Below are 15981 nucleotides of genomic sequence, written 5' to 3'. Positions count from 1 at the left end.
ATCAATTTTAAAACTTTAATACAGTTTTATGCTGTTATGTTGCAGATTTCCTATTTCATAGTTTCAAGACAGGCCAGTCACTATTTTATAAAATCATGTTATAGTATATAAAGGAAAGGCAACATAAATAGTTTGAATTGCCTTATACTGGCGCTGTTCTTCTTGTAAGTCTAAATTTTGCGCACAATTCACTCTAAAAAACTGGCAAATGGAAACTATAATCTGATTTACTTTACTGATTAAAAAAATATCTTAGTTTGTGTTTTATTGTTTTGATGTTGAAGCTGAGGTTTGTGTGTAGTCCAAACGGGGGCGCCATCACGGTGCCTGGCCCGGCGTGCGTCTGTGTGGAGGCTCGCTGGACGAAGGGAGGGACGTGCCTCATCCCGACGGACGGAGAGCTGCTGCCATTGGCTCCTGCGACGTTATAAATGTAGGCAAATGGAATTTACCGGCTCAGAGCAGGCGGAGACACCGGGGGAGGAGAGCAGGCGCGCAGGCTTGGACGCACCGAGACCAGCTGCTTCTCGACGGTTCACACACACCCACCCACCCAGGATTGGACTCATTTTTAAAAACGATTCAAATCAATGAAGGAGAGACGCTCGTGTCAGAAGTTATCTCTGAAATCCAGCATGGATCCCAGTCAGAGTGTGAAGTGTAAGATAGTGGTGGTGGGGGACAGCCAGTGCGGGAAGACTGCGCTGCTTCACGTGTTCGCCAAAGACTGCTTCCCTGAGGTGAGACCCTGCAGCCTGCTGGACATGATGCATGTTAATAACACACACTGATACCACGACCAGCGCATCTCATTGTTCTTCTGAACCTGGCTGTGTCACGTGGATTGTTCCAGTAGTGATGAAGGACATTCATGTTGTAGTGCTTGATACGTGTTGGGATCTGAAACCTAAACGTAGTAGTACCAACACCTTTGTAGTACACGATCGTGGTAATAGGGTAATAAATCTAACGTTGCTCAGTTTCTTCAAAGTTTAAAACCTGGCAGGCTTCCTCCCTGACCTCCCCTCTTCTAAATGTTTCCTGCAGAGCTACGTCCCCACTGTGTTTGAAAACTACACAGCCAGCTTTGAAATCGACACGCAGAGGATCGAGCTCAGTTTGTGGGACACCTCAGGTAATCCTCACTTCCAACAACCTCTCTGTCTGACTCATGCTCCAAGTGTCACCTTGTGTCAGTTGTGGCGGTGGTGTGGACATGTTCTAACATGCATCTCTGTGATCAGTCACTCAGTTGCTGATTTGAATGATATGGAGCTAGTTTATTATTAACTTTGTGGGGTAGAATTCACCCATGTTTGACTGCGTCATAAATAAATAACAGGTTTTAGCCCAGAATGTCCAAATCAGGAGACAGGAGAGTCCCAGGGCAGCTTTGTTTTTTCTCAAATAATGAAATTAATCTCTGACCCATTTTAATCAATGTAGCACAGTTAATCCTTTCCCATAGTCTGGAGTCGCTGTTCCTCGAAACCGCACGTTTCCCCTCAGATTAGATCGGGGCTTACCTTTTACCTACATGGAAACGTTCAGCCTCCTAGCTCAGTTCGAGCGCAGGAACGCCTCAGTGGAATGGATCTGATTTATGAATTCCTCCCAGCTGAGCAAAGCTTAAGTGGAAACAGGAAAGGAAACATAATGATAGGCTGAACGAAGCTCATATTCATACATCTGGTGAACACACTTTGAAATTCATCCTGCTTCCTGTGCTTTTCGGGAAGGTTGAGCAACATTGGCTCAGCAGCTTTTTTTCTTTTTAATCTCCTGCGGGTTAGACTTTGTGTTTGGGCTCTGAAAACCAGCATCGTGTGTGTGCGTGTGCGTAAACAAACCCATTTTCCCATCGATCATTGCCTGAGCACTGAATAGCACAGCAGCGAGGTGTATGTTTCATGTGTGTGAGCATGTGGTGTTTGTGTGGGAATGAGAGGAAAATCCCTGGCCTGGAATTCCTGAGTGACGTTTGGGTAACTTGAAGACCGAGGTCAGCTTGAGATCTTTCTTTCTTTCTGAAACGTCAGACCGGAAAATCCAACAGCAGCTTCTTAAAATCCAGATTTCTGAGCTGTTTTATACTTCAGAGCAAATGAAAGTAAAAGCATCTGCAGAGTGGCGCTCCTTTGCCGCCTCAGTAACTCTACAAGAAAGTGAAACAAGGACATCAAATTGAAAATTCCTTCATCCCTCCAGTTTTGTGTGTAAATGTGGAAAGGCGAAGAAATGAAAACTGGCCCGAGTGAGAATTTTCTTTTATTGAATTGTGTTGGCTGCCTGCCTGGAGCCATTTTTCTTTTTCTCTCTGTTTCATAAAAGGAGGGTTGGGGGTGGTTTCCTATTAGATCATTGGATTTTAGAAGGTGCCAGATACCCCTATACCAACCCACCCCTACCTTCACTCCAAACCCACACCCAGCACACGAACACACACACACAGTGACCAATTGATGCAGCTTTCAGCTTGACTGGTCCCTTTTTTTTTTCTCCTTTTTTTTTTTTTGAAACCCCCATCTGCCACAGCCAATCCAATTGATCCCTTATTTCCTGAGGTGTGTGTGTGTGTGTGAGACCCAGGCCTGCACTCTGACAAAGACCAACACGGAGGGAGGAAGACAAACATTGTGGACTGCCACCCGCTCTTCCCCTCCCTCTCAAACACACACCTCCACACCCACACCGAGGTGGTCTTTGTTCTGCAGTGATGAGTGGCCTAATGAGCAGCCTGCTGTTTATGTGTTTGTGTTTAAAGGGGATGGTGAAGGGAGTAATTCGGCCCATTAAGGTAAATTCCTGCCAGTTATACAGCCTTCCATTTGCCCCCCTCTCCCCAACCTACTTGTCTGCTCTAGCATTGCCACCCCAGTCTCAGGGTGAGGTCCGCCGGGGCCAAGGCGCGAGCCTTTGATGCTTCTTTCACCAACAGGGGAAGTGGTTTACGTTGTCTGCCTGTCTGCCTCCGTGTCTGAATGAGCAGGAAAAGTGCTTGTTTGAGAGTCAAACAGGAGGATAGGAAAACCGTGTGGGTAAACAGAGCAACCCCCGTGGCTCAGCACCTGCATGCCTTAGGTCTTTTCTCGTTTTACAGAGTGGAAATGAGCATGGATTATTTTTTTCAAATCAGAAAATCCACCAACCCCACAAAACATAAAAAAAAAACAACCCCCAATTCAAGCATCAAATTCTTAGATTTGGAAAGCAACCACCAAGTAGGAGTTACCCTTTTTACAAATGATGGCTCCGACTTTTTTCCCTTATTCAGTGGGTTTCATTTTTAACTCCTTGGTGTTGGAACAACAAGCAAAAAAACGAAACATTCACAGAGCTTTGGTTTAGGTGACCCATTTCTACATACATTATATTCGCTCTCTGTTTTGGTCTCCATCAGCTCCTGCTGTGACCACCAGCTGCTAGCCAATCTGCTCTGCTGTGGCATTTGTTGTTTTTAAAAATGTATCCTTTCTCTGAAAACAGCTGCTCGTTGCACCTGGAAACAGTCATTAAGAAAGACCAAGACTGTAAAGCTATGAGCAGTTAGACCAAAACAACAAGCTGAAAGATGCTAAAAGGCCAAGTAGTAGAGCTAAAGGAGACCGGAGACTTTCTTTGGTCATATGACCTCTTTGTTTATATTAAAATGTCGATGAAAGCAACTTCAAAACTGCTGTCGTTTCTAATCGTTTCTGTACTAATCCGAGGCTCACAGAAGATTGCTTTAAACTGATTTTGCACTTTTCACAGTTGAAATATTCATAATATACTTACGCTGGAACTGAACTGCAGGAAACGGCTTAGTATTTTCATACTTCCGAAATTGGTCTTGCACAGTTGTTCCAACTGTTAGGCAATTTCCCAAAGCTACAACAAATACGTTTTCGAGCTTAACAGGAAAAATAAAAGAACTAGAGGAGTTCAGACTTTTCCAGTTCTAGAAATCCCAATGGGAAACATCAGACCCAGTGGATCTCATTTGACAATATTTATCACAGGGAATATATATATATGGGGAAAATTAGTTGTTTTTTTTTTGTTTACTGCGCACATTCAAAGTTGACCCACTTTGCAAAATGGGAAGAAAGACAGATAAAGGAGTTGTAATGGAAGATGCATAAAGCAGAGCTTGGTCAGAGCAGACAGATCATCTTGCCCTTCTATAGTTACTAGAGCATATCACATGTCCCGTTTCCCATGTAGTGCAGGACAGCTTAACTATGGGACTTTTGCATGCACTCAGTAAGCTCCTCTGCTACTCTCTCTGTGACACACACACACACACACACACACTCTCTCCCCCCCCCCCCCCCCCCCCCCCCGATTCTTCAGTCTGTAACCATTGTTGGATTGGATCACATTTCTGGGTTCAGCGAATTGGAGCCGCATGTCTGGCATTCCTCAGACTAAAGGTTTCTACTTCCTCCACTACAAAGACCCCCTTTGTACCCAGCAGGCCCAGATCCTCAGCCAGTGAAAGAGAAGTGGTGTGGATCACTAAAGCCTTACCTCGTTTCCAGAGGGGAGAAATCGAATCACGGTAGAATTTGCTGACCGACAATGGGATGGTGATGGTGAAGCAGTGTATGAACTGAAGGGCAGTGGGATCCTGGTAGAGATTAATGGACTTCCTGTCTGCTAATGTCATGGAAGGACTTTTTTTTTTTTTTTTTTTAAACACCTGACATTAAAATCCATGTCCGGCCTTCACACTGAGCACTTTGCATTCTTGGCTCCCCGTGCATGTGTCCTGCCAGCCCATCACTGAGAAACATCTGACTGTCCTAAATGCTTCACCAGCATCCTGTTTGGCCCAACTCTTGACTCTTACCCAATTTGTACTTTGTTATTGTGGCCAAAGTAACCTCTCGAAAGCTTGTATAAGTAAAGTTTATCATATCTCAATGTCTTTTCAGGAAGTTTCTTTCAGCTGGATTACACAATTTGAGAAGGGAAATAGATTTCCTGTTTTCAGCCCTTCTGGTGGACTTTCTTCAGTTACTGATTTCGAGACTTTATCATGGCTCATGGAGTGCCATAAGATAGTATTGTATCTTAAACAAATTTAGTTACACTGCAATCGATCCTAGTGTAACGTAATGTGCCGTGATGTACTGAAACGGTACAGTATAGTGTAAAGTACCAAGCAGTAATCTTGAGCCACCTCTAGCTTCTTTATATTTATTGAAACATGAAGAAATATAAATCCAATATACGGAAGAAAACAATCAGTTTTTACAATTTCATTGGAAATTGGCAACATTTGCTGAAGTATTTGGGAAGTTTTTTTTGTCTTTCAATTAAGTAGTCTTCAGGAATAGTTCTCCAGGCTTCTTGAAGTATTATGTATGTATTATGACACATGACACACATTTATAATGCTAAATCTTAATGGTTGCTCACCTATTATATGTTGCATAACTTTCAATAATATACTTTTTAAGGTATTAGAGCATGTTGTAGTGCATCATAGTGAACTTTAACATAACACACATGCACAACAGGGGCGACAGTGGCTCAGGTTGCCCCCTACACATCCAGTGTGAGTGTGATAAAAGTGCTAGGCTATGGGACTCGTAGTAGAAAGTGCTTTGAGTGCTCAAACTGAGTATAAATGTGCTCCATAAGTACCAGTACATCCAGTTACCACTTACATGTGTTAACACAACATGTTACAATGGTATTGCTATATTAGATTTGGCTATTTAACACAGTACACACTGAATTATTAAATTGCGTCCAAAGATATCTTTTGTTAACCTGCTATATTTGAGCATATTTTGTGATACCAAAGGTTACTTTATTAATCCTTCATGTCCAGATTTTAGATTTACACAAACAAATATCATGGTAACCACAGCAACTACAGCAGATAGTCATAAGTGTATAAGTGCAAATTGTAGTGCGTGTGCTTGGCAGGCGAGCCGTATAAACTTGATAGTGCTGTATTTCTAGACGTGCCTGTCAACATCTGTTGTTTCCACAGGTGTCCCCCAAAGGCCTAATGCCTCTTTTTATGTATTTATGCACACACAAGCTCACCGCCCAGCAGCTCCGTTCTGCTCAGCTATGTTAGCTATGCAGTAAACCAGCAGGCCTGCAGATCTGTTGCTATACATCCAGACTGTAGACTGTCAGCCACAGCTGGCTTACCTCAGGTCTGCATGTGCTTGTGTGAGATAAAGCAAAAGCTGTTATTGTGTGAAGTTGTATGTCTTTAACATTATGGAATATTTTGAGATTGCATGAATAGACCAGAATGTGTTTTCCACATTATTTCATGTAGATTCATTGCATTAATTGCATTGCATTTATTTATTTCTTGATCACAACAACAGTGAGCATTTAGTGGCATTCTACAGTTTCCGCTTATGTCATTGTGCCCAACAGCAAGACACAAGACAGGCTATGGTTAATAGGAGGCGAGAGAGGATGGAGGACATATCGAAAGGACAGAATAAGGGAGGACAGGGTGTGTGTCTTTCTTCCAGATTTAGAGATCCTGTGGGAGAACAATGACAGGAGCTAATTAGATGACAGTTACCAGGTCTTTGTGTGTGTGTTAGCTGTGGGATTTCCTCTTATCTTTCCATTTGGCAGGAAGATGACCTTAAAGCAGAGGCTGGTCTCAGATGCAGAGCTAACGCAGTAATGACTCTAAACAGCTAACAAAGAAGGAAACATCTGCTATTAAAAGTTATTAGCAAAACGCTTCCATAGAGGGTCGAATTTTAAATGCACCATGTTGAAATTGCAGTGGATTTACGTTGGATTTATTGCTATAAATGCACTAACGTGCAGGTAAATTCACAGAAATATGTGCAGACATAATAACACAGCAACTTCACACTGCAGCTCAGATACGCATTTCCTCTCATTAGGTTAATAAAAACAGTCTATTCATTGTGAAATGTCAACCGATTCTACAGCATGCCCTTTTAGTCGCAAGGTTTTATTTTTCCACTGATTTGTTCCAGGCTACGAGCTCTGGAATAAAAACAATCGAACAGCCCATTGTGGTCGTGATCGATTGCGAGACGGCCATGAAAGAAATAAATTCTTGTGGTCTTGTGGGGGATACCACCTTCCTCCTCGCCTTGTATTTGCTGTGCTCCCTTGATAACAGTTCAGCATCTGGCCTTTTGTTTAGGCGGTATCACCTATCGGGCTGCTTTCCAAAACACTCAGAGTTCCCATCCAAACTACACTGTTTAGATCAAGACATCAAAATAATTTATTCAGTTCATTCCAACACTAGATTTTAGGAGCAGGTACAGATTAATAGGGAGCAAAAAAATTCAGGTTATATGCATCAATGCAGACACGTCTTTGATAGGCCAAGATCATAATCATAATCCTTTTTGAGCCAATATATCAGACTGTATAAGTTAGCTCGTGAAGTTGAACTTTTGTAATGGTGATACTGTGGATTTTACTGTTAAGACTGGAAATACTTCGTTTGTCCCATGTTTGGGAAAGGCGACCGCCTTCTTGGGAAGTCCACCACAACTGTTAAGGAGTTGAACGGATACACACAATATACCGATGAGGGTGATAAATCTACTGCAAAAAAAACCTATCCTGAAAACACATGTGGCTACCTCGACATGACACTGGATGCGACAAGAAAGGTGGCTCTGACTGAGAAACCACATGCTTATTGGCTAACGACTTGTGATTGACAACTACCAATTGACCCAAAACAAGCCATGATCTCACCGGGAGTGTCCACAAAGGTCAAGACAGGTCCCAGACTTGTTAACCCTCTACTGCATAGCGTTGCCCTGAGGCAACAAACCACATTTTCATGCCTTACACTGGCCCTTCAAAAAAGAAAAACGTTTTTTTTTTCGGAAATAATGCTACCAGGCACATCTCTTTCCAATAAAACGATGAGTTGAAGGTGGTGTGACTTTCATTTGGGGGGGGCAGGACCCCTTTCTGCAAGCTGCAGTACATGAGAGACCTCTCCATTAGGAGGCAAGATAAAGATCACTATTTTACATGTTTATAGTGAAATAAATGTATATTAAAAATACTTGTATGTGCATGAATATGTTAAGAAGCATATTTGTTTGTTCTACTTTTTTCAATTTATTTATACAGTAAAACTTAATTTTCATTCGTTGCCTCAAGGCAACACTGCGCAGTAAGCCTGATATTTTTTCTTTTTTGTTTCAGGCAATATAATGCATTTGCATATGTGTGTAGAGATGTGTTTGTGTGCATTTATATATGATAATAGTCAATGTTTTTTTTTTTTACTTTACAATCTACTCATAGTTAGAGGACATGGATGTAAATACCTTTTATGGAAGGAAACCAAGGGAATGTGCACTTTCTGTCCTCAGAAATGAGGAGTGGATCCCTGAATGAGGTTTGAGGGACACTTAGGAGCTCAGGGGTCAGTTGGTAAAGTAACTGTGTCTGTGTGTGTGTTAGTGCCCACACATCAAGCAGGTCTGGCCAGGATCTGGTATCAAGTCGGCACTGCTGGCTGACTTCTGACATGATAAGACGTATGTCATCCAGGCCTGGCATAGATGGCACTGTCTATGTGATGGCATGCCATTTCTGGCTTGATTGTGGCTTGGTTTATGTGGCCCAGGCCTACAGAAAACAGGTCTGGCCCAGATCTAGAATCAAGCTGGCACTTCGGACTGACTGGTGTTTTGGCAGAGTGTATATCAACCAGATGTGTGCCAGGTCTGGCAATGACGCCACTGTTTATGCAATGGCATGCCATATCTCAGGTGGTAGAGCAGGTTACAAACTGATCGGAAGGTTAGTGGTTCGATCCCTGGCTCCTCCAGTCTGCATGTCAAGAGTGAGAATGTGTATGAATGATTTGAAGCGTTCAGTTAAGCGAAAGTGGGTGAATGTGGCATGTTGTATAGAGCACTTTGAGTAAACTGGGAGAGTAGAAAAGCGCTATATAAAAATCAGTCCATTCACTGTCTGAACAGAGTTTCGGCATGTTACTTTTGCACTGTTTTGCATGTTCTGGCACATGTTGTCATTGCATGGCTTGATTAAGGTACACATTAGGCTCACATCTGGGGCCAGAGCTGAAACTGTTCTGGGCCAGCAGTGTGTCTACAACTGGCCTGTGGCTGCACATCACCTACAGATGGCCCACATACTGCAATGAATGACGGCCCTTTGGTGGCCCAGATAACTTGCTTATGAATATTTCAGCTGTGAAAACTTGCTATTCATAAAGCAAATTAGCAAGAACTGCTAGCAATTCTTGCTAACAATTGAAAGGAATTAAAACATTTAGCAGTTGTTAATGACTGACAGCTAATGACAGAAAATGCAAAATAATGAAGTGCAATGTCTCAGCAGCTTTTCTCCTCAGTCTGTAAAATTATTGCGTTAGTTTACACTTTAATGTAATTTTTAGTGTAATAAAATGTGTATATGTTGGCTAAGATCATTTTTTTGTAAACATTGCTAAATGAAAAGCAGTTCTGCCATTAGCAAAGCTTAATGTGCAATTTTTCATGCCAAGTGTTGAATTACATGCAATATTAATTCTTGTGTAGTTCTATATAATAACTGGGATCTCCTGCATATACATGGAGTGGAACATTATGGACATGGATATTTGAGATGTCTGTACACACACTTTAGTCGTGCTTTGTTGTGTGGGGCCCAGGCCTGGAAGCATTGTTTAAAACGATGTCATCTCCCATCCAGACTGTTTAGATTAGGAACACCAGCAGTGTGTGTGTGTGTGTGTGTGTGTGTGTGTGTGTGTGTGTGTGTGTGTGTGTGTGTGTGTGTGAACCAGTGCATTCCAGAATTTTCTCTGCAGCCGTGTTTATAAAAGACTTCCCAAGGGAACCTAAAGTTACCAAAAACAAAATTCCCCAGATTCTTGGCAGCTGCTTGTGTGTGTGGTCACTTCTTGCTTGCCATGTGATCTTGACTCACCTTGACATGACGGCAAGCTCCCCTCCCCCCAACCTCCGATGCGCTTCAGTCAGGCAGTGAGATGGGCGTCGCCCTTGCACATGGTTTCAATTTGAGGAGGGAGTCATTTCCTCGCTCTGAAGTTCTATTCCTTCAGAGAGATTTTCTGTTTCGGTAAACGATCTTGTTGTAGTCAGCACATTTTTTCTACTGATGCGGCACTATTTGTTTTTCTCGCCTAGTTGCCATGGATTATGGCTGAGCTGCAATCATGACGTATGAGAATAACTATCTGTAGTGCTCAAGTGATAATTTGGTCTTCCTTGTGCTTTCTTGAAACAGACTTTGATCCTGCCCCTCACTCGAATACTGTTATTTCATTTGTTTAAGCAAAAGCCTTCAATGCTAGACATATTTCAGGTCTTCCAATAAAAAATGAAATCTATAAAGTTTTAAATAAGAACACCTCAAGTTTCTTCTGATGTCCCTTGAGCTGGATCCCTGCGAAGATTATCCAATAATAGCAAAACTGCAAATTAAATCAGGAACATTTCTTAGCCTGAGCTGGCCACGTGTTTCTTTGCTGTCTGTTGGAACAAAAGAGGGTGCTCGCACAGTTATGCATACAGCAGTTTTGTCCTTGCGCAACAGTGTGTGAATACAGTTCAAGTTTCTTGTTTTCCTTTGTTTTAGGATCTCCATACTATGACAACGTGAGGCCCCTGTCCTATCCCGACTCCGATGCTGTGCTCATCTGTTTCGACATCAGCCGCCCAGAAACGCTCGACAGCGTAATGAAAAAGGTTTGTTGCTCCTCTCGGGCAAATCCATGCAGGAAACACGTCTTTAAGCTCTATTTTTAAACATTCCACTCAAGTACTTTGATTTTTGTCTGAACTGGTGACAGAGGCCTGGATCAAAGGTCTGCAGTCATTTCTTTTTTCTGTGATCTCAGTCATGTGAAGTCGTATAGCTGTAATGTGACTTCAGTGTCAGGTCAAAACCCTGCAGTGGCTGGACGTGTCACTGGCTGATTCTCACATGTCCAAACGTGTGCTGTACATCAAGCAACACAGGTGGTGTCAGTCATCTGACTGGTGGAGAAACTACAAAATGTAAAAGTCATTATCTTCCCACATTAAAACACACCTGGCATGTGCTCCTATTTTTGCAAGGCATTTCCTGTTTTTGCGCTGCTTTCTGCCGACCTGGAATGTTTTTTCAAAGCAACTCACGTTTACCAGAATTAGCGGTCGAGACAGAAACTGTTTTGTCTTGCTCATTAGGAACAGAGATGACCTCAGATGCACTGAGATTTTTTGTCCCTTTCAGTCTGCCGCTTTGATGGGTAACATTAGTTATCTAACCATTTGTTGTCTTGTGTTGCACACTGTAATTGAACCTGTCGTGAGTAATTGGGAACACGTCATATACAGCTAATTGCTAAGCTTGAACTGAAGTTTAAAGTGCTTAAAGCTGTGCTAGTCGAAGAATGCATTTCAGACGATGAACGTCTACATGAGACTTAACCTCGGTTTAGGCTTTTAGGTTGTTCAGACACATTTTACAAACAAACTTCCTCCTCAGATGTCAATGAACTTGATCCCCTGACCAGCCAGACAGCCAGCCCTGAGGCACATTAGCCTCAGATTAAAGCCCCAAGAGAAATGCCATTGATCACAGAGCGTTTATTGTTGTCAGGGAGGAAACATGGAGATTACTTCTAGTTCCTTTCTAGGGTTCAAAGAAATGAGGGGCTTCAGGAAGTGGCAGCTTTAACCTTTGTACTTAAAGGGCAGGTGAGGGGGGGATTTCATCAAATTCTTTATTACAGCAACAAACATTTGAACACACTCACAAGAAAAACATTGTTTTAAAACACAAAATTTACTTTATTTTTATGTCAGAACTCCTGAATGATTGAGGCTATTTTGTCTTTCTTCACAGTGGAAAGGTGAGATCCAGGAGTTTTGTCCCAACACCAAGATGCTGTTAGTCGGCTGCAAGTCGGACCTGCGCACCGATCTGAGCACACTTGTGGAGCTTTCCAACCATCGACAAGCGCCAGTTTCTTACGACCAGGTTTGTAGATTAAAAGAACATTTTGAAATGGTAGATGGTTCCAATTTCCTGACTCTAATCAGGTCATTGCCATGTTTAATTGACCCCTGTGAAAGTGTGCAAATCCTTTCGTTATTGACGCAAGCTCTTTACAAAAAACAGAATCTCAGTAAGCCTGAACGTTTTCCTTCTTAGGGTTCCAGCATGGCCAAGCAGATCTCGGCGCCCTACATCGAGTGCTCGGCCCAGCAGTCAGAAAACAGCGTCAGAGACATTTTCCATGTGGCCACGCTGGCCTGCATCAACAAAAACAACAAAAACGTCAAACGCAGCAAGACCGCCCGTGCTAGCAAGAGGATTTCACACATGCCTGGTAGACCTGACCTGGCGGCCGTGGCCTCGGACCTCCGGAAGGACAAAGCCAAAAGTTGCTCGGTCATGTGATTGCACCGACCAAATCAGATCAGACTGAGGAGAATGAGGACAGAGCACAGTGCAAGCAGGAAGTTATGGGGCAATGCTCCCTCCTGCATGCTAAAGACCCCTTATTTGTCTGGAAAGGGGTTCTATAAGCTTAATTCATGTACATGTTACTGGAATACTCTGCACCAATGAAAACTCAATGCATAGTAAGCATCCCACTCAACGCGGCCCCCACCCCTGCCCCACCAAAAGAGGAAGCTATCTATCACCTGCCTGGGGATGTGACCTGCTTCCTCTGGGAGGACAAAGCGGATGCAGTCAAGGCTTTCCATGCTAACAGGAAATGAGCAGGGGGAATGATGTCATTAGGAAATGCTCATTTATAAAAAGATGCGTAGGAACATGTGGTCTCCTGAATAAGAGCGAGAGCCGGCAATGGGGTGGTAGGTAGGGGGGTGCTGCCTCAGGGGGAGGAAATAAAGAGGAACTGCTGTTGTTTGTGCTGGATCAAAGACTTCTTCCTCGGAGGGCTTATACAAGAACTCGTCACTGTGGTTTGAAACTGATTCACTCCCACCTCTACTCCTGTAACTGTTAGTCTGTGTGCAGAACAGATTAGAAGAATTTCTTAATTTCTTTCAATGGAAACATGAAGCTGAGTGTCCCCTGTCTCTGATATGTTGTCGGTGTAATGTGAAGTCATTGGTGTATAACTGTGTCATTGCTTTATTTTCATCCTGATGAGATTGAACCAATACTACATTCTCTTACATCAGCAACTATGGATAGACTCATGAAAACAAATGCACACTGCAACAGTGCAGGTTAGCCTTTTATTTTCTCCAAAAACAGAAATGGTGTACTTTAACCCTTTTGTTGGGCCCTAAATGGGTCCAGTGAGCTTTAGCTTAACAAAAATTAGCAACCAAAAATAGAACACTGTATATGAAATATGGACATAGCCACTGTGACTTATCCACAACCCTAATGCTAGCCACAACCATGTTGGGTTTTTTTGAACGAAAAGTTACATTTTGGACAAGAAGATGAAGTTGTGACTTAATGCTAACGAGCTTTGTTAGCTAGCTCCATTTGAATATAATACACAAATGTCAATTGACTGATAAAATACTAGAATTTTGCTCCCAGATCTGAGCTGGATGAAGATATATTCGCATCCAGATACGTAACTTGGATTAACAGAAGCAAACCACAGATAAAAGATAGATGTAGCAAGTGTGATTTCACCTACTGATTAGTAAGCTAGTCGGCTGCCATCTTGGTGATTTGAAATTAGATTTGAAGCGCAAGAGGCAGATATGACTGAGATACCAATGGAGACCATGGAGACTGTATATTTACAGGTTGTTAGCTAGTGAACTAGCTAACAGTTGTAGTTAGCTATATCCTTCATTCTATAATGAGGATCATTACAATTCTTTCTCATTATGAACCAATTCTAGCAATTGAGCATATAAAATCAGAAGGTCGTCACAGAACAAAGGAGCTGAGAGCCGTTTCACCTTAGACCTACAACCAGTGTGTTTTTGCAGCCAGAGAAGTTTTTCCTTTGCTGGCTACTAAGAAGAATGCAGGTGGACGAGTTATAAAAACTGTTAAGAGGTGTCATCAAGGTTCAAACTGTTTCCTGTACCAGCCTGCAGATATTATTATTTTTTTGTTTAATAAATGCTGTAAATATAGGCATTTTAATATAGGAGTCTCTGGGGATGGACTTGCTTTTGGAGCTAGCCCCAAGTGACATTAGAAAAACTGGAGTTTTTGGTATTTGGCTTACTTTCTCATCTTCTGGAGGATCCCCTCGATTTTAACAGGCTGGAATCTTTGCGTCACGAATCACAGCACATTAAAAGAGGATTCAAACAGAAGAAGATCAACAATAACTTACCCTAAATGTCCAAATTGGAGGAAGCTGTGGTCGATTAGCTAGACTACGAAAACCTCTGCAGGATGAACCATCCCATGACAGGAACAGTTTTTGTCTCATACGGTAAATATCTGCAAACTGGATTACTGTATTGGTCACTGAATAAACGAGCGAGACAACCAAAGGATGAAGAACTTTGCTGATATGTGGTAAACTTGCTAAAGCTCAATTTAGACTTACATGCTGAGTCTACCATGTAGCCTATGCTAGTGACAGATGGTATTGCCACCATTTGTACCTGTGTGGGCTATGTTGACTCAATGTGTAGGTTACATTTTTAGTACATTTCTGCACTTCAGTTTATCACGTAGGGCTTTAGAAGAGTTACATCATACTTATGGCGCAGATTTAATGCAGAAACATACATTCACTGTAATTAGAAGGACTTTGCCCTCTTCAGTATTAAAAGAAGAGATTATCAGATATTTGGAATACCATAAATGCCACAATACAGATTACATGTTTTTTTTTTTTTAACTAGTCCACTTAGCAGTTAGCTTGCTAGCCCTCACTGCACTGCACGTTTCGCAAACCTCTGGAGATGAATTTTGCTGTTCGACTTTAAGCTGTGACCAGACCTTAACTCGGAAAGGATGATTGTATTTTTTTTTCTTCCTTGGGTCATTTCAGTGTTTGAGTATCATGACCTCCGCAGTAATGTCACATAATGTAAGAGATTTGTGTCAATTTCAAAATTAGTCTTGAGAAACAAGTGTTTTTGAACTAGTGTTTTTTCCTTCCTCTCAAACAACAGTGCAATGACGCAGCTGTTTAAATATCAACGGTATTGATGCACTTTTAATGTGACCATCAGTTTCTCAATTAGCTTGTTCAAATGCCAGTGCTGTCACATTTGTCAGCTCAGCGCCCGTGTCCCTATTTTCTTTTCCCAATCCTTTCTTTCCGGTGTATACACACGTTTTCTTGAATGTTGATGTCACCTTCAAAATGTCTTTGTCAATGTTGTTGCCATAATATTTATTGAATTCTATATTTTTCCCTTTAGAATAAATGCCAATAAAACTGAAGAGAAGTGTGTTTGTGTTCATTAAGGGAAGAAAGAGATCTCAGTTCATAAGTTCAGTATGTAGTTTGATTATCCTTCATGGATGGTCACGTACTGTTAAATTATGCCATGCAGACATTATAAGATTTATTGTGCTTTGAGTTCACAAAGGGAAGCTCTGATTTAGATCCTCTTTTGCTTTAGATTTCCAGCAGACTAGATGCCTCATGGCTACACTGACAATTCCAATAGAAACAACATCTACAAACTCCAATGCATCTATGGGACAACCTCATTTATGCTTCTGTAAGAGAGCAATGTGCTTCGAGGCATGAAGTGTGCTAGAAATCCATTCAAAGAACCTAAAAAGGTGGCTTCAGCTATTGTGCTTGTTAAGAGAGATTCTGTACAGTCATTTATTTACTCTCCCATCAAAAATCCAAATCTCATACATTAAAGATAACCAGCTTATTGTTCTGCAACCAGACTGTTACGATCCCCCCATACTCCAACCCTTCCCAAAATGCATGTGAAAGTATGACCAATGTGGCAGAAACTTGACCCCATTTCAAGGGATTAGTCAGCAGGGGACAAATTCTAATCAGAATCAGGTTTTCTGTAA

At 42.0% G+C, this 15981-nt stretch overlaps 1 protein-coding gene across 1 annotated transcript; it reads left to right on the top strand.

The window, feature by feature from the left end:
• The first annotated feature begins 323 nt into the window (after positions 1–323).
• On the top strand, positions 324–15943 carry rnd3a (Rho family GTPase 3a). The gene is made up of 5 exons (XM_085447979.1): positions 324–740; positions 1048–1135; positions 10615–10724; positions 11869–12003; positions 12178–15943. Exons 1-5 carry the CDS (start codon positions 591–593, stop codon positions 12424–12426), a joined length of 732 nt encoding a protein of 243 aa, XP_085304105.1. The 5' UTR covers positions 324–590; the 3' UTR covers positions 12427–15943.
• Positions 15944–15981: the final 38 nt, after the last annotated feature.

Source organism: Copadichromis virginalis, linkage group LG23, assembly GCF_057382275.1.
Source record: "Copadichromis virginalis isolate Kocher_CV1m ecotype Utaka linkage group LG23, C_Virginalis_male_GT1.1, whole genome shotgun sequence".
In the NCBI taxonomy this organism is placed as follows: Eukaryota; Metazoa; Chordata; class Actinopteri; order Cichliformes; family Cichlidae; genus Copadichromis; species Copadichromis virginalis.
Note: the sequence above shows the minus strand (reverse complement) of the source record. Positions and strands in the feature narration are given on the sequence as shown.